Consider the following 17,984-nt stretch of genomic DNA (forward strand, 5'->3'; position numbering starts at 1 on the left):
AAAAACACACAGATAGCAAGAACCTGGCTTCTATTCAAATAGCAATTTCAGCTCAGCAATCCGTTCCTTCCGCTTATCCTCCTCAGGCTCATCACCACCAACCCTCAAGCCAAGCGAACCAGCGATGTTCATCTTACGATCTTGCACGCGCAGCATGCGGCCCTCAATCGAGTCCTTGACCACGAACCTTGTAACAAAAACATCGCGCGTCTGACCCATGCGGTGGACGCGGTCGATCGCTTGTGCTTCAATGGCGAAGCTCCACCACGGATCCATGATGAAGACATTGCTGGCCGTTGTGAGGTTGAGACCGACGCCGCCGGCGCGCAAGGAGATGAGGAGGACTGTGGGCGGGGAGGATGAACTGGAAGATGAGGATGCTGTTGTTGTTGCACCAGGGAAGGCGCGTGAGATGGAGGGAGGTTCATCCTCGGCGTCGATGATTTCGTCGTCGTAAGTCTCGGCTTTGCTGAATTGAGCAAGGACGGCGGCACGCGCTTTATGTGGCATGCTTCCATCGAGACGGACGTGAGAGATTCCCATGCGTGTCAGCTGCGGGCCGATCAGATCCAAGAACGAGGTGAACTGCGAGAAGACCACCGATTTGGTGTTGGGTGCCACACGCGACAGGTGGGTGAGGAGAGCATGGATCTTGGCCGACGTGTGAGCGGACGGCGACAGAGGATATATACGTCGGAGAGAGATTCGTGGAGCTGGTTGAGAGTCTGCTGGCGGGGTGCCGCTAGGGAGGCCGTCATCGAGAGGTGTGGTGGAGTGCGATGAAGGGTGCCGCACGACCTCAAAGATGTCCTTTGCGTTGACAGGTGCCCGGCAGTTGAAGCAACGTGCCTGTTCGCCCTTGTTCATTTGGTGCCGCAGGAAATCCGCAAGACACTTCTTGCAGGCACTATGCCAACATGCTGTGACAGCCGGGTCGATCATGGGCTCCTCGCAGCAGATAGGACATTCGCCGCTCGACTCGGTCTGGATCTGGCGAAGAGCATGCGCTGTGAACGTTGCCGTGGCGCCCGGACGGTCCTCGTTGCTAGCACTCTCGGTGCTGGTGGTGAACTGGTTGATCAGTTCCTGAAGATCCATGTCATCTTTCAGTCCATTGAGCTCATCGGCCGCTGCCGCTGCAGTTTCTTCATCGGCCACGATTTCTTTTTTGCGGGTGAGAATGGGATGACAGCAAGTCTGGCGAAGACGCAGAATTTGAGCAAAGATCGTTGAATAAGACTGCAATAGAGTGCCGGTCTCGACACCTTCGTTGAAGGTCCGTTTGGCTCGCATGTAGATACAGTCGTAGATTTCTCGCTCTTGCTGCGACAACTCCACTTCCTCGATCGTGATTGTCCGTTTTGGCAGAGGAACCAATGGCTCGCCTTCGGGAGTTTTCATCGTCTTGGTTCGTCGAAGTACAAGCGGCTCCAGCACGCTCTGTACGACATTGAGGGCCCGTACAAACTCCTTGGATTCGAATGGCACGGTGATGAAAGTCTTCCAGAAAGAGAAATTGCTCCATGGCTCCACCTTCAGGAAGCGCACCAGACTAAAGAGGTCTTCTAGTCGATTGACGATAGGCGTGCCGGTAAGGGCCCATCGATGAACAGCCTTGAGTTCATAACAGGCCCTGGCAGACTTTGAGCGCCGGTTCTTGATGGAGTGGGCTTCGTCAAGAATGACGCGGAAAAACTCAACCGAGAACAATCCTCCAGGCGAACCGGGCATGTGCTGCTGCGGAAGATCACGCAATTGGGACAACACGATGCCATAGCTGGTGATTATCAAGTGAGGTGCAGTGTTGGGCTTTGATTCGGAGCAGATATCTCTGATGGACATGCCTCTGTCGGGCCCATGGTATACCATCACTCGCATCGAGCCCGCTTCTGATGCTTTCAGCGCCTCGCTTTCCCACTGAGAGAGAAGTGACGTGGGAGCAACAACCAGGGTCGTGTAGGGAGCAGGGACTATCTCCGAAGAAGCGTTGTTGAAGTTCGAGTTGAGGCTGGTGAGAGGCTTCGCATCGGCCAATTCCCGTGGTTTCGGCTCGGCTTTGTGGGAATGGATGAGGCTCATCATCTCGATGGTTTTGCCCAGTCCCATCTCATCTGCCAGAACTCCACCTCGACAGTGTTGCTCCTGAGCTGGGAAATCTATGCTGAGGTCTCCCGAGTAAGGATTGACATAGAACTGATCGATACCCTCAACGGTTGGGAGATCTTTTTCATCAACATCTTTAGTTGGCCAGGTATACTCTTCCCACAGGGGATGCAAAGATCGTTCTCGAACTTTCTGCGTGTCTTTTTCTTTGGCCAACATCCAATGGAGAGCCTGTTTCTGATACTTGCGAAGATTCATAGTAAAGGTCGATGCAGGCTCCGCTTCGGGCATATTAAAGTCAAACGATTGTGCCTTCTTATATAGAGTGTCGAGCTGATCCTCTTCAAGCTCCTGTGTTTCGTCCTCCTCGGAGGAGTCATTGGCATCTTTGGCGCCCTTCGATTTGTCCTTCTTGTCATATTGCTCAGCCATCTCAGCCGCCCGAAGCAAGCCCTCTCTCTTGTGCTTCTCCGTAGTCGGGTTGATTGACGTGGGTTGGAGACCGACTTCATGGAAGAGCCTTACTAGAGCCACTTGTCGGATCCGCAGTTTCTTCTCCTCCGTACTCTCTTTCTCTTCGAACAGAGCCGTTGATCTGTTGTCATCTTCGGGCATTCCCGTGAACACTCCGCGCTGAAACACTTCTTTGCGCAAGAAGCACCGTAGTTGCAAGTATATCGTATCGTTGACCCGGACCCAATCAGGCACATACACGCACACAGCCTCAAAGCGACAGATCTTCTGATCAATCAGGGTGGAAACCCACTCGGCTGTTTCGTGGGGCAACCGTCCCAGTTCCTGACCGGATGTGGTTGTAAATCGCGTCAAGACGTCGGGCTTGTGGTTGGCGAGGAGCTTGCCGCCGCGTCCACGTTTCGTTAGTGGTTGCGACCTGGCTCGTTCAATGTTGACTATGTCTCCGTGCTTTATGAGAGCCTTCCCACTTCGAGTCGCCCAGCCGCCGACGCCTAATGCTCCGATATATCTTGATGCCGGTTGTTTCCGCCAAAGGGAGGGGCCTTCAACTGGAGTACTGTCGTGAATTTGTGGTTCAGAAGACGTCGAGATTCCTTTATTAGGATCGGGTTGCTTCGGCAGGGTGGATTGGCGGGCAGATTTGGTGCCATTTGGTACTTTTGCCGTCACCCATGTCCCATCGAAGTACATGTTGACTGCTCGCTCCATGTCGTTGGATGCGACAGACTGAATCTTCTTGACCGCAGGGGGAGGCAGTTCTTGTCCAATGATGCTAGTGAAGAGCTGGACGTCGAATCCATCTGCACCTTGTGTGGCACACGCGGGTTCGGCAGGCGTGTTGCTCCCCGGCTCGGGCTGAGTTGGTCCATGCTGAAGGGAAGAGGATTCTGGCGTAGGGAAATCGGTTGTGCTGGCTTTCGGGGTCGCTGTATCTGCTGTTTGGCTGGAAGCAGCAGCGGGCTGCGCTGGTTCCGGGGGTTGGCCATCATCGCCAGTCTGAGCAGTCTCCGGATCGCCTATCTTCAGACCAGGACAATGACGAGGGAGGGACGCGTCGAGGCTGTCTGGATCTGAGTCTCGGGTGCCAGGGTCATCGAAGTAGCGCGGGCGTTTTGCTGGGCGCAAATCCAGATCTCCATTCATGGTCCCGGGCCGACGTGGTTGAAAGGAAGAAGAGGGAAAAGAGAAAGAGAGAGAGAAGAGAAAAGGAAGACGCGCCGACGCGAGACCGGGCCGACGTCACTGGCTCGCGAAAAGAAAAAAGTTCCACTTGACCACTTTCTCATCTGCCACCAGATTATTGTACAGGTATGAAGACTGTGTGATTGCTTCTCTTTCGCAGACATCCCTCACGTTATCTTTATATTCAGCTGACAAACTGACCTAGACAATCCGTTAGTTCCATGAGCAGGGGAAACCCCTTGTCTGGCAACCAAAGATCTTGACCACCGTCCACCCGAGCAACAGCCCCTAAGGACCGTCGATTGCCGCTATCGATGTCCCTCTTCCGAGATCCTGCTCGTTCCTGTCGAGCAGGAAGCCGGACATGCCGGTTCTCTGCTGCTGGCGGTCTTCGCCAATCACAGGCAAGACATTTCAGTCGCACTCGCATCGCCGCATCGCAGACCAGCGCCGAGGAGGAAGTCCACGGCGCACACCAATACTGCGTGTCCCTGCTCTCGTACGCACCATCCAGATTTGACTATCCAGCACTCTACTAACAACACCTCTCATCTATAAGAAAATATGACCGACCCTCCTACACCCTGAGCACTTTCATCCCCCGACACGCGCAACCCTTCTACGTCGCCCTGCGCGCGCTCAACGTCTCCCTCTCCCTGATCCCAGACTCTACCTCCTCCTACACAATCGGCTTGATGCGCCTCCAGTTCTGGCGCGACGCAGTAACCAAGATCCTCGCGGGCCAGCCGCCCAAAGAACCCGTCGCCATTCTGCTCGCTTCTGCCATCTCAGACATCCACGAGCGTACTCAGGGTCGCGCGCGGATTAGCAAAGGCTGGCTGACCCGCATGATCAGTGCGCGCGAACAGTCCCTCACCAATGATCCGTACCCCGATATCGCGGCGCTGGAGTCCTACGCCGAGAATACCTATTCGACGCTGATGTATCTGACGCTCTCCGCACTGCCGATGGCATCTGTGACGGCGGATCATGTCGCGTCTCATATTGGGAAGGCGGCGGGCATTTCGGCCGTGCTGCGTGGGTTGCCGCTCGTTGCGTTTCCGCCGCCGGCTGCAATGTCCCCGAGTGGGAATGCAGCGAATATTGCCGGGGGAGGCTCGAAACAGGGCGCTGTCATGTTGCCGTTGGATGTGATGGCGCAGGCGGGGGTTAAGGAGGAGGATGTGTTGCGGCAGGGAGCGAATGCGGAGGGACTCCGTGATGCAGTCTTTACTGTTGCGACGCGTGCGAGTGACCATCTGATCACGGCGCAGCAGATGCTGAGCAATCTGCGCGCGGGCGAAGATGTCGGTCATGACTTTGAGCACGAGGGCGAGGAGGGTCATGAATATGATACGTCTTCGGCCACTCGCGGGGAGTCGCCTCTCGATGAGATCAATCGCGCATTCGGTGTCTTTATGCCTGCGGTCAGCACGCGGCTGTGGCTGGATCGCCTGCAGCAGCATGATTTTGACGTCTTCAAACCGGAGCTGCTTCGGTCAGATTGGAGACTTCCGTGGAAGGCGTATATGGCATTCCAGCGGAAGAGTATTTGATCAGAAGCAATGCTGTATAGAACATGTACAATAGATGATAAGAATACAAGACCTCATAGACTGAGGAAAGCAAGATATAAACATGGCCAATTCCGCCTATCTTCCCATCTATCTTTCCTTCTGCTCTCTCCGCTGTTTTCTGGAACTGACGATCAAGCGTCTCTGAGCGAGCATCACGGCATATCGTTGGATTTTGTCGCGCCTGTGGGAAAGTCAGCATTCAAATATCTGGGAAAAAGTGATGAAGGCACCTACATCAGCAACAGAGTCGTGACGACCACAAACGGCACTGCAATCTTCCAAAAATACCTGCGCCCGTTAGAGACTCATCGTACCAGAACCGCTCTCTGAAAACTCACGAGTCGCTGTTGTGGATTCCAGCAAAATCTTTGAAGTTCATTCCAAAGTAACCCTAACACAATGATGCCAAGGTCAGCCTCTGAAAAACTATTCAGACGAAGAGAAACTCACAGTCAAGAAAGTCAGCGGCAGATAAAGACAGGTGACGATCGTCAGCTGCTTCATGCTCTCGTTTTGGTAGGCGCCAATGGTATTGAAAATAAGGTCAATCATGTTGTCCGCAGCACGCCGCATCTGATCGTATCCTTCCACAATAGTAATGCAATGATCCAAAGCATCACCGAGGTAGGTATGGCACATGGAGCTAATACTGACGCTCGTGCCGCTCATGCTCTTCAGGTTCGGTGTCGTGACGCCGATGTGTGAACGATGGTCGGACATGTCTCCCGGGGTATCAGACGAGCTTAATGGAGTGTTCCCTCGTAGGATGCCCAAGCCGGGGGTGCTGATAGGCTCAGACCGGTGGTCACGAAGAGCGTTGATGACAGCCACAATGGGCTGCATGGAATTGCGCAGAATGGCAATCTCAGATGTCAAAATGTAGAGAAACTTGGACTGGTCGATATCCGGATCGGTCAGGACCTCCAGTTCCAGGTCACCGATTGAGTCTTGGTAGGCCATTGTGACGGGGATGGCAAGATCGATAATTGCATCGAGGATGGCCTGCATAAGCATACTGGCATCACACGACTGTCGGAGGATTGTTTCTGGGGAACTGAGACGCCTGACGATGGGTGCCTCGATGTCATCGGCACTTGTCTCGAAAAAGGATGTAACGGTATTATCCGCGTGAAGAAAGATGGAAACTTGCTCCAGCGTGACACATAGTCCCTTCGCTGCTAGCACGGCATGGCGCTCCATGAACCCAATCCGGTCCTCGTTAGGGCCGCCACGATAGCGCTGTAGAGTTCGCCCCGTGGTTCCCGTAGAGGCAGCCACGTTTCCAAACTGAGAGACTTGTCGAGAGGCTTGTCGCGAGGATGGCCGTCCTATTCCAGGACGAACACTGGATCCGACCGTCGTCGCCCTTTGGATGTTATGCTTTCTCGGTTGCTTGGGCTGGAAGATATCCTTCAGCGCTGCGAGAACAATGTTTTTTTTACCCTGCCGCTTCATAGAGATCGAGGATTTGTCGCTTGAAACCGAACTCTGCCGTTCCTTGAACTTGCGGTCCCCATTCGGCTTGTCGTCTTCGGAGTCATCGGAGTCACTGAGCTCCTGCTGGAGCTTCACCAGCTTCTGCAGCGTCAGTACAACGTATGCATGATCCGAATACCAGTCGGCCTTGGTGCGATTGGTGGTGTGGACCAGGTCCTCAATCGCCAGCCGGTGGATTCCCTTGTGGTTTCCCAGAGTCTTGATCACGTCCCAGCTTAAGCCATTGACATTGATCCAGCGGCATTGAACCCATGGTTCTCGCTCGCGCTCTAAAAATTGCTCGAGTGTACTATTGTCCAACTCGTATTGCCGCATCTCATGTTGTGAAAAGTCTACCACTGTGATTTCGCATTGCCGGTGTAGGTCCGTTGGCACATTCGAAGCCCAGTCTGAACCGTGAGGAGGAAATGGCTGGGTCGGGTCAATGCCGGGCTCTGTGCCGGGTTGCCAATTGGAGTCATGAAGTATGTTTTCTGGACGATAGGAGCGCGCGGTGTTGGAGCGGCGCACCCGCCGTTGTTTAGTTGTATCAGTGGAATTGACTCGGGCGGCAGAGGTGGTAAAAGTGTCAGCCTCGTCCTTCCTCGTCGGCGATCTCTGCGAGTGGGACGACCGGCGACCCAGCTCGATGTCGATGTGCTGTACGTCGCCCGAGCGCATCGCGCCACTGTGCGCATAATCAACTGCGTGGACGCTCATCGTGACCGGTAATGAGACGAATGTTAGGCAGGTAGACCAAAGCGCTTCTCAAGGAGAAGCCGGGCGTGGTTGTCGCAGCATCGCCGGGAAATGACGTTGACTAGGAGCGGAAGATCGGCCAGGGAGACTTGCTCGATGCGCCACACGCGTTCAAAACAGGGATCAGAACAAGACCATCGAACACGCAATGAAGGAGTAAAGGATGCCGATGGGCAAGAAAAGGAGGAGGTGATGATCGGCGGGGAAGCATTCCAGCGCACGGGTCTTTCCATCTTCGGGGTTGACCGCTTTCTTCATTGTTGGATTTCTGGACAATACCACGAAAAGCGGTTGTTTTGATGAAAGTCATTATTATTTATGATCATATCATACACACCCGGGCTATAAACACTCCAGGCCTCTCATAGTCCTCCTTTCACAACGCCGTCCCAATGCTGGCCTCCCAAAACACTCCAAAGAACAACCGCATCCAGCCAGGGCCTTTAGATCCAATAGAGCAAAAAATGGTACAATGAAGAGAAATACATGATATCACAAAACAAAGGAAATATACTGGCAAGGGAGAGACGGCACCAGCATTCACACTATGCCCGAGCCGATGGCCACGGCTTCCAAGGGGAAGAACGATGAAGTCCCATTTGACCCTGTTTGCTGCTGGAGGAAGCAGTGTGTCGAGGCACATTATTGCGGAAGTCCGAGTACAGACCGGACTCCATGTCCATGAGCACTGCACGCTGGGGTTTCGCATAGGCCCGCGCGGCCGACTTGCCTCGAGTCTTGGTCGCAGTAGAGGAGCGAGTTTTTGAAGTGTTGGAAGTGGCGCCCGTGCGAGACTTCTCCTTGATGATCTCACGAAGTTCCTTGTCGTCCTTGGTGATTTGAGCTTTGATGAAAGCGATGTCCTGAGATGCCTGCAGAGCGGACATGACCGACTCTCGCGGTGTGTAGGCGTACTGTTCGGGGCATGGGGGAGATTTGGGCTGGACGGAAGGATCCAAGAAAGCCTCGGAGCCCTTATCCAGAAGCTGGGAGATATCCAAGGTTTCGCCATGCGGGATCTTGTGGGGATGCGAGGGAGTCACGCAGTCCATGTTGACTTCCTTTCGCAACACATGATCAATATCAACCGCCGAAAAGTAGGCGCACGACTGGGGAAGATCGTCGATGCCCACTTGTTCCGAGAAGATGGCGCGGGTCCAGACATTGGCAATCTGCAGCGCCAAAGCCGCGCGGTATTTGTCCTCATCCTTCGCAAGATACCGGATCTCATCATGAACGGTGATGGCGAGGCGGGCTTGGATGTTGAACAGCCGGATGAGATAATCCATTGCGACGATGAGCAGATGGAGATAATCGACACCCGACGATTGAATGGCCCAGTTGATGCGAGACGTCATGAAACTGCCTTTGTTGATGAAGCGTCGCATGAGTGCTTCGGTGATGCCGGCGCCCAACGCAGGCGTTCTCGGTCGTTCTTGGTCCGCAAACTCCTCAAGCTTATTGAATACAAAGGACTCGGTGCCACCCCTCCAAAAGGGGCTGTCATTCAAAAGGCGACGTGAAGTACGCGTTCCCTTGGTCTCTTTATAAAGCTTCGCCGCGGTTTCCTGCGTCTGCTTCTCTGACAGCGACGGATTGAACTGGCGGAGAAGGGTAGCAGCAAACTTGAGGCCAGCTCCGTAAATCCGGCCATAGTTGAACACCTTTGCGTCGTTGCGCGAAATCCCCAGAATCTGAGCACTTCGCGAGTGCAGATCCGTGCCTTCGGCCTTGGAGCCTTCCAGAGTCATGAAGCCAATTGCATTGCCTCCATGGATTTGAAAAGAGGCATCACCAACCAAACTTGCAATCCACAGCTCTTGGGAGTCAACATCGGCACCGACAAACGCGTAGCCTGGAGGTGCCTTGATCATGGCCTTGAGCTCGGATCCAACCCGATTTTCCTTAGCATTACTTGCGGTAAGCCAGGTGTTTTCCACAGCCCGTCGGGTGATGGTACCCATAGGGATAACCTGCGGCAGGATGAATCCCAGTCGGTTGTCGCCGGCGCTCTTTTGCAGTCCCTTGTTCTGCACCTGGTCCTCATAGACCACCATTTGATTCCTGATCCGGTCTCGTGCACTGATCCAATAAGAGCAAGAGGCATTCATATCTAGAGCCTCCTTGGCAAGTTCAAACTCGGAAGACAAAGTCCCTCGCTCGAAATATTGCATGTAGCCTTTACCCAGGGGATTCGTGCATCGGGCTTGAGGACCATCCTTGTGCGGGATTTTGAAGTAGATGCTTTTCCTGTCTTCTCGAAGCTGCTGGTTCTTTTCTTCGGCCATGTCGCATGTAATGACGGGCTGGTTTTCGAAAATCTTCGTCTGATCACGAGGAACTCGGAAGGTCCAGCCGTACTTGTCGGACCAGACAAGAGGGAACCCGTCCCATGACAGTTTGAGCAAAATGGGCGCAATGCGAGTTCGTACCGTGAGGTTGATATCTGCGGCGTTTGTCGCGAACAAATCCTTGTACCATTTGGGCATTCCAGGTTTCTTCTGCCGTGCGGCCGGACGAGGTGGATCTCCCTTTTTCTTTCCCTTGGCCATTTTGACCTCCTGGCCAGTCCAGTCCAGCTGCCGCAGCCAGGGGTCATTGGTATAAACATCCGGTTGATCTTTGACCTTCAAAGCCTCCTCACATAGCTCGACTAATTTCCGTTGAACGACATCGAGCCGCTTATGGTAGGTTTCTTCTGCGTTGGTCAAGTACTCCTGCCAGGATTGATCGACAGGAAGGATAACTGAAGAGAGGTGTCGTAGAGCGCCGAAGCTGACGGGATGTGGGCACGTTTCGAGAAAATTTGGAAAGACCTTGCGGTACACACGGTGGGTGATGGCAACATCGGCAGCGCAATAGTCGAGAAGTTCTTCCAATCGTTCCAGAATGGCTGGCCGATCAAGCTCACCAAAGTAGTCTCTTTGAGACTTGTCGATGGTGACATCGCAATGAAACTTGGCGACGTCTCGCAAGGAGTTTACTGAGCTCCGACCCACCCACAATTCCTCCTCTTCTTCCCTCAACATGTTGTTCTCCAGCAACGCGGCCAACTCCACTGAGTCGTGCTCGCTTGCAATCTTGTCTCTCAAATCCTTATTCTTTTTATGGCGCATCCAGGTCGGTCGTTGCTGTGAGCACATGCCATTGACAGCCACATGAAGGGACATTGTATCGAGGAAGAAATTCCGAGTCTGCTGCATGTCGTACTCCTCCAGCACCCGTGCTCGGTCGTATCCAATATTGTGACCAATGACGATCCGGGATTGCGTGGGGTCTCCCAGGGGTATCAGCTGAACTTGCTCCGTCGACTCTCCCAACAGCCAGGGTGAGATCCATGCGTACCACGCAGTTGGACTGACTGCGCAAGCCATGACTGCGTAAGAGTGTTCCTTATACATGACCTCCGTATCGAAAGTGAGCATAGACTCGTTCGGCGCATCGACAGGCTCGGAGGAGCCATCCGCATGATATTTTGTCCATCCGCTGCGCTTGACCCACTTGCGCGGTTTGTTCGAGCAATTCACAGTCGCATACGATTTGGCGTAGGTCAGGTAGGGCTCCGATGCATCCATGCCGAGTTTAAAGAAATGTTCGTCCAAACTTTGCCCCTGCAGAGCGGGGAAATTGAATGCAACGGGCTCCGCGCCGGTCTGAGATTTTCCAAGGAGGTCATGCCTTGCGAGGTGGTCTTTTGACAGAGCCACAAGCTCTGGGTCGGGAGTCCGGGCCTTGGTCGGAAAGATTTGAGGGTGGACATGATCGCTGAGCTGCTGCACGCCGATATCATTGAACCGGGGGGACGCGCGAACGGACAGTGAGTATCGCTGATGCCGAGTCCGCGTGGACGGGATATCGCAGCGGAGTAGGAAAGCGCGAGCCGCTGGCAGATGTCTTGGTGGCCGGAGGCGCCATCGCGCCGCGCCCCTGGAGTGGGGAGCGCAGAAAGAGAGCATGATAAGAAGACGCGTTTATGTCATGGTAAACAGAGGTGAGAGAGTGCAGCCAGACAGGCTGCAAACCGAGTGTAGTAGACCACGACAGATGGTGAAATTGGGTATGGGCGAACGCAGTCACTGGTGATGCAGGTCCGTTGGTGATCATCATGGATGGGATTGCTATCCGGAACAAGTATTTCGCCGGATGGCCGGGCTTATCTATTATGGCCGCCACATCTTATCCGAGCTCGTTTGTCTGCTCTCGTTCTTTCCCATCGATCAGGGAAAGCTCAATCCTCCTCGGCCTCTTCCCTGGACCATGCGAACTGAGGCAGAATCCGACACCTCGCCATGAATAGCCACTCCCCTATCGTCGATCTCACCTCCTCCGCTCGGTCCACTAGACCAACCCGGCCCTTCCCCATCCGCCTCTCGTCATCACCGCAACAAGCCACTGGACACTATGCCTCCTCTCCATCCTCTTCCTCGACCCCTCATAGGGGCCGAGAACTTCTTCGTGGTGTAAAGCGCCGTCGTCTGAGTAGTGACAGTGGCTCCCGGGCATCGGCACCCTCGGCGCTAGCTCAGCCGGAAGATGATGAAGACTTTGTGGAAGCAATCGACTTGACAGGAGTGGATGGGTCTGTTTCGTTGGCAAAAGCACTGGCAAAGCAGCGAGAGGATGCAGTTAAAGCTCAGCAATCGTTCGAACACGAGAAGGGGCGTTCGGTGCTAGCCTCGTACAACTGCCCCGTGTGCATGGACACACCCGAGGATGCGACAAGCACAGCCTGTGGTAAGTCATCCGGTCCGAACCTTCTTCGACGCGGGACATGGCACTGATTCTCAATCCATAGGTCATCTCTTCTGCCACAAGTGTATCATCGACTGTTTGAAGAACAGCGAAGAGCAACGCGCAGACTCATCAGGCAAAGCGCAGCGAGGCACTTGTCCCGTGTGCCGGAAACCTCTCACCAGAAACGAAGCGGCCGGACCAAGGAGGAGCCTTATTCCCCTGCAGCTCAAGTTGATGACGAAGAAAAGAAGCGCCGCCACCCCTGCAGAGGCATAGGGTTGCCATCTTGCCTCTTTTCTTTTATTTCGCATTGCGGGTTGGAGCATTGTCAGGCTGGCGTTTTTTTTTTTTTTTTCTCCTGGGCTTTCGGACAAGAAGAACTCTTTTAGCGCACTATGACAGCCATAAGTCCCACGGTTCATGGTTTCTAGACATAGCCCACGGAGTTGTTAATGAAGTTTATGCATTCCTAATCTTCTCATCAGATACTTATACAGATATTCGATCATCATCTTTTTTCTCTTGGAGCAGGGTCAAGGGTATTCCGTCTCCCTAATCCCCAGCCCACACCTCCACGAACCATCGCATCACCTTTCTTCCCCAGCACAACCTCGAGAGCCTGTATGAGCGCATTCGCGTCATACTGCATCCCGACCACTGTTTCGGTATCGCCATCCATGTGTGTGATTTTCCGTCCATACAGACGAAGAGTCTCAATCCCCATTTGCGCGAGTCGCTCCCGGTCCACCTGGGGCGTCCCGGGCCCGTCGAGGTGTAAGATATGAGTGACATAGGAATTATAAGGAAGAGGATCAGGAGATTCTGTTCTAGCGACACCCTCTGATGAGCCCCGATGCTCGGGGAACTCATACGGCCCGCGTCCGCGGCTCCCTTCTCCTGCTCGCACGATTGCCTCGACAAAATCCGACGCTGCGAATGGCTCAAGTGGAGGACCGGTCTCGCGGTCCAACGACCCGTTTAATATCAGGATCTTGTGACGAGCAGGGCTGGACACGATGCTTTTTCCCACCCCGCGGAGGATGATCGCGGGTATGATGGATGTGTACAACGATCCAATGCTGTAGATGATAGCCTGCGCATCATGTAATGCTTCTAGGACTCGCGGGTTGGCGGGCGGGCGTATCTCCTGGCCGTAGGGATTGATGTACCAGATCCGAGTGATCCGGCAAGGCAGGTCTTCGTTTTCGGACTTGTTGAATGAGATGTTCTTGTTCCGGAGAGTGGCGAGTGATCCTGGTAGATGGTCGTCCTCGTATGAGATGGCTTCTTCTTTGTCTGACCGGTCTGTATCCTCGTCGTCATCTCCATCGGCAAGAAGAAGACTGGGGCGTCTAGCTCTTGCGGAGTTCTGGAGAGCTGTTGCCTCACTTGGGTGGGAGATGCTGTTCTGGCCGACGATGGTAGTCCCGTTGGCCAGTGATGCCGAGATATGATGAGAAAAATTGGAATTGATTGCCGGGATGACGCGCACGACATCTGACGGCACGCCACAGATGCTTCCCAGGAGATAGATGGCGCTCTCGAAGCTGCCGCTGAAGAGTCGCGCGCCTGTCAGGAAAAGATTCCCTACGCTGGCGGAGGTGAAGTCGAATGTAGAAGACGGCGGCCTTGCTCGCTTCAAGATCTCCAAATTCAACAAGTTGAAAAATGACCGGATCAGCTCTTTCTTTGCCGGTGCAATGGTCTTCCACAGGTCAGATGTGCCGTCGACAATGGTCTGCCATTCAAGCGACGCGGCGGCACCTTCAGCAGGCAGCCGGTGGTTGAACAGCGCCTTGATAGCCGACCTTTCCGGGTTAGCAGGCGAATCTGGAATCAAGCGCACCAGTCTACCTGTGGAGAATGTCAGCCAATCTGATCTGATCCGGAGAGGGGGACGATGGTGGACGCACTTCGAACATCGCCGATTCCAGGGCCGCCAAATATGCGGATCAACTCCGATGACGAGCCGCCATTGTCGCTGATGGGGATGATGTAGCTAAGTGGACAGTGTTTGCTCTCTCGGACGGCGTTGAAGACATCCACCAAATTATTCGCCGCGCTTCCTCCCGAGAAGACGACGATCCCTCTGTTAGGCGTGGCCGCCATCGCGGAAGGTGGGCCCGATCTAGACTGTTTTCTCGAGAATACTGATGTTATTGATCAATCAAAAGCATTAATTTAAAACTGAGATGCCGACTCAGAGATACCCCAGGGGAAAAAGAGTATTGCCGTTTGAAGAGTGTTGGTATGCTCGGTCTGAGACATGGGCGCGCAACAATGACACATTTCCTGGAAACGCCACGAATGCCACAACGGCGGTCGAGTCTCACCCACAACCTTGGGTGATGGGAATATTGATACACAGAAGCTGCTGAAATCAAGAAACTTGGGTTGTTTGGACCGTCTTGAAAGATCTCGCCCTTCTTTTTTTTTTTTTTTTTTTCCCCCTTATACCGGAGCTCCATATCGTAATGACCGGCCGATATATATATCTCAGCTTCTATCGCGTGATCTTTCCATTTCGAAACTACTCTACCCTCACTTCTTAAAACACAACTGCTAACCAAACCAGCGAACTCTTAGGCCATGTCCGATGTGATTACATTGCTTTTGCCTCCATCGATCAAAACGTCCCTCATGGTCTCCATACTCTTGACTCTGATTTCGTCAAAACCTTCGGGGCAGTAAAAGGCAGTATGACAGGTCAACGCCAACCGTCCAGTCAACCAATCCTCATTCTTCCTGTAAGCGCGGATAAGCGGGTGCACCCTATCTTCAGGGATGGGCTCCTCGGGCAAGACATCCAAGCCAGCGCCTGATAGGATCCCCTCCCTCAGGGATCTTTCAACGGCATCAAGCTTCAAAACCTCTCCGCGGCTTGTGTTGACCAAGATTGAGCCCTTCGGCATCAGACTCAACAGGTCCCACCCGATCATATCGCGGGTCTCATGTGTGCAAGAGCAGTGAATACTCAGGGTGGTGCTGCGGCGAAAGAGCTCTTTGATGTCCTTGACACGCTCGATATTGAAGGTTTTGTCGAATCCATTGGGGATATAGGGATCGTAGAAAATGACTCGCCAACCAAATGCCTTTGCACGAAGAGCTGCAGCTGTACCTATACGACCCAGTCCGAGGACACCGAAAGTGGCACCTTGTAACCGGGTCACTAGTGGGGTGTCGACTACCATCCAGGGCTTGACATGGGGCTCACGCTGGAGGTCATGGTGGAGCAAAATACCACGGCGAAGTGATAGGGCCAAGCCCAGTGCATGGTCTGCAATCTCGGATGTACCATAATCTAGAATGATGTCGGCACAAATCAATATTCAACCCTGCGGCTGGAAAAGGGACTATAGGAGGAAGCCGAACCAGGAACGTTGCACACCGTTACTCCTCGCTTGGCCAGAGCAACTCGATCCAAACGGTCATACCCAACTCCCATCCTGACAATGCTGCGAGGGATTAGTATTTTTCAATGGGACCTTTGCCAATGATCACTCTTACACCTTGAGCCGCGGAAATAGAGCAAGGTCTTCCGCCGTGAAACGCATCTTGAGCGTCAGAATTCCATCGACCTTGTGCCTTAGGTCTTCGGGGACTGCAGACCATGGCTTAGGTATAGGGGCGCCTGTGGGAAAAAGGTCCAATTGGAGGTAATTGATCGTGCAAGGCACCGGGAGATTTGGGCGCAAGATCTCTTGCTCGACAGTATCATCCTAGGAAGATGTCAGTGACATACAGTGGACTGGTGCGAGTGACCTACAGGGTAGAGCCCATCCGCCTGGATGATTGTATACGTTGTTTCAGCCATTTTAATCGGTTGTCACGTCAGAGATATGACGTGGGTTGTGATCACGATTCTAAAAAGAGGATGAAGCCCTGAAAGCTTTACCTCACAACTTGACTGTGGATGATGTCGCACTGCACCTGGTTCCTAAGGTCAAGCAGGCCAATCCACTGCCATCAAGACTTTACAATGTTCAGATTCACCTAGTAAGGAGAAGCCAACTACCCCGCCCCCAAATGGAGCTGCCGTCGGCCAGTCCACCGACTTCGGGTTTTCTCCGAGAACAACGTACTCCGATTCGGCTGAATACCCGACCATAGACCACTAGATTGGACGAGACGAGAGAGTATCTTCACTCAAGCATAAGAGAGTTGTGTCTTAACTGAAGTAGACTTAATTAATTATTATTATCAATTTTTTTTTTTTTTTTGAATTTGAGATCAAACCCCGTCGCGCATTCCGCCAGAAGACCTATCATTGTTCACTTTCAATAATACGCTAAAATGAGGCTCATTCAGTAAGTAGATGGATAGAGATACTAAGATGTGGCTACGATCTTGGGCAAAAATAAAATAAATGATAGAACTGGCGCGTGAAAGATGTACACATCGGATAGGACTTGGCGGACAATTCGATCAATTTCGGCTTTTACCGTTTATTGAGCAGACCCTTTCCCCGGGATTTAATCGCTCCACATCACCTCCCACAGAAATTGTCTACACTGTGTCGCGGCCAATAATACACCAAAGAACAATTGCCAGCGTATCTTGTGCAACATGGCAGTTGCCAGGCAACCTGAGACCCTCTCCCTATACCCAGGGGAGGTTTTAGACACCATTGCCGGCTTTCCGACGATTTATCATTATCAACCAGCCGACAACCCGGAGGCGGCGGAAGCATCAAAACCACTTGTCGTCTGCATTCCAGGAGCATTGCACTTAGCTCGCATTTTCTATGGCGGACATCAGGGACACCGCGCAAATGACTTTTTGGCCCACTGGCTCAGCAAACTTGGGTTTGGGGTACTGTCCTTGTCGTACCCCGTCGAGACGACTTCCTCGACAATGCCGCTGACGGCCGCGGCGTTCAGGCTCCAGGATTGGGGCCGGCAGGCTGCGGCGACCACCAAAAAAGTCATTGAGCAAAAGTCTTTGGCCACTCGGTCCGTGGTTCTGCTCTCGTGGAGTATGGCCGGCAGGATGGTTGTTCCTTTCAACATCGCAGCCAAGGAGTTAGGTCTGGACGTGAAGCAGATGATCGCTCTTGCGGCGTCGCCGGGAATTTCGAGTATTCGACCTGTTTCACCTGGCATCATTTGCACCCCCGCGGGCTACTTTAACGTTCCACCACGCCTTGAAAACTTCTACGATCAATTAAACGCTATGAAGCCCTTGAACAACAATCAAGAAACGATACCTCGTGACATATATTTCCGAGAGTACCTTGGAGGCACGCCGATAAACTTGATTGGCCTGCGACTTAAGCATGACGGGAGTGGAGCCTTTGTCCAAGACGAAAAGACCCATGAAGAGGACTCTCACGTGTTTGACATGGCTAATGCTCCGTTCACCTCGGCCATTTCCCACCTTGATATCGAGGACGCTAGCCATGCTCTTGGAGATAAGGCAACTTGGGGCTTTCTCCTGACATACAAGCTGGAAAGCATGATCGGGAAACAAGGACTCGCGAAGATAAAAGGAACGCCTAAGTGGCCCCAGGTGTTGGATCTTGTACACTCGGCACCTGCGCGATTGACGGTGTATATTGATGGCAATCATTTCTTCTTTGTTGGCGAGACAAGTGCCCGAAAAACTGCAGATATGGTAGCCAAGCTCTTGGAAGAGGGAGCGTCCATTCGGAGAGAACTGTCTGCGCTTTTAGCATAA

General features: G+C 53.2%; 8 protein-coding genes across 8 annotated transcripts; 3 read left to right on the top strand and 5 right to left on the bottom strand.

The window, feature by feature from the left end:
- Positions 1-30: 30 nt before the first annotated feature.
- PFLUO_LOCUS4984 (DNA helicase rad5) lies at positions 31-3,723 on the bottom strand (the record flags this gene model as incomplete). The annotated part of the gene is made up of 1 exon (XM_073782389.1): positions 31-3,723. The coding sequence occupies one exon, from the start codon at positions 3,721-3,723 to the stop codon at positions 31-33; it is 3,693 nt and encodes a 1,230-aa protein (XP_073639049.1).
- A 353-nt stretch (positions 3,724-4,076) lies between these two features.
- On the top strand, positions 4,077-5,318 carry PFLUO_LOCUS4985 (uncharacterized protein; the record flags this gene model as incomplete). Its single annotated transcript, XM_073782390.1, has 2 exons — positions 4,077-4,261; positions 4,322-5,318. The coding sequence occupies 2 exons, from the start codon at positions 4,077-4,079 to the stop codon at positions 5,316-5,318; spliced, it is 1,182 nt and encodes a 393-aa protein (XP_073639050.1).
- A 108-nt stretch (positions 5,319-5,426) lies between these two features.
- On the bottom strand, positions 5,427-7,535 carry PFLUO_LOCUS4986 (uncharacterized protein; the record flags this gene model as incomplete). Its single annotated transcript, XM_073782391.1, has 4 exons — positions 5,427-5,520; positions 5,574-5,627; positions 5,678-5,730; positions 5,790-7,535. The coding sequence occupies 4 exons, from the start codon at positions 7,533-7,535 to the stop codon at positions 5,427-5,429; spliced, it is 1,947 nt and encodes a 648-aa protein (XP_073639051.1).
- Positions 7,536-8,119: 584 nt separating this feature from the next.
- On the bottom strand, positions 8,120-11,530 carry PFLUO_LOCUS4987 (DNA-directed DNA polymerase gamma mip1; the record flags this gene model as incomplete). Its single annotated transcript, XM_073782392.1, has 1 exon — positions 8,120-11,530. The coding sequence occupies one exon, from the start codon at positions 11,528-11,530 to the stop codon at positions 8,120-8,122; it is 3,411 nt and encodes a 1,136-aa protein (XP_073639052.1).
- A 333-nt stretch (positions 11,531-11,863) lies between these two features.
- On the top strand, positions 11,864-12,584 carry PFLUO_LOCUS4988 (uncharacterized protein; the record flags this gene model as incomplete). Its single annotated transcript, XM_073782393.1, has 2 exons — positions 11,864-12,308; positions 12,370-12,584. 2 exons carry the CDS (start codon positions 11,864-11,866, stop codon positions 12,582-12,584), a joined length of 660 nt encoding a protein of 219 aa, XP_073639053.1.
- A 232-nt stretch (positions 12,585-12,816) lies between these two features.
- On the bottom strand, positions 12,817-14,417 carry PFLUO_LOCUS4989 (uncharacterized protein; the record flags this gene model as incomplete). Its single annotated transcript, XM_073782394.1, has 2 exons — positions 12,817-14,162; positions 14,222-14,417. The coding sequence occupies 2 exons, from the start codon at positions 14,415-14,417 to the stop codon at positions 12,817-12,819; spliced, it is 1,542 nt and encodes a 513-aa protein (XP_073639054.1).
- A 473-nt stretch (positions 14,418-14,890) lies between these two features.
- Positions 14,891-16,122, bottom strand: PFLUO_LOCUS4990 (uncharacterized protein; the record flags this gene model as incomplete). The annotated part of the gene is made up of 4 exons (XM_073782395.1): positions 14,891-15,609; positions 15,681-15,763; positions 15,816-16,027; positions 16,075-16,122. 4 exons carry the CDS (start codon positions 16,120-16,122, stop codon positions 14,891-14,893), a joined length of 1,062 nt encoding a protein of 353 aa, XP_073639055.1.
- A 752-nt stretch (positions 16,123-16,874) lies between these two features.
- PFLUO_LOCUS4991 (uncharacterized protein) lies at positions 16,875-17,984 on the top strand (the record flags this gene model as incomplete). The annotated part of the gene is made up of 1 exon (XM_073782396.1): positions 16,875-17,984. The coding sequence occupies one exon, from the start codon at positions 16,875-16,877 to the stop codon at positions 17,982-17,984; it is 1,110 nt and encodes a 369-aa protein (XP_073639056.1).

This window comes from Penicillium psychrofluorescens (assembly GCF_964197705.1).
Source record: "Penicillium psychrofluorescens genome assembly, chromosome: 3".
Lineage (NCBI taxonomy): Eukaryota > Fungi > Ascomycota > Eurotiomycetes > Eurotiales > Aspergillaceae > Penicillium > Penicillium psychrofluorescens.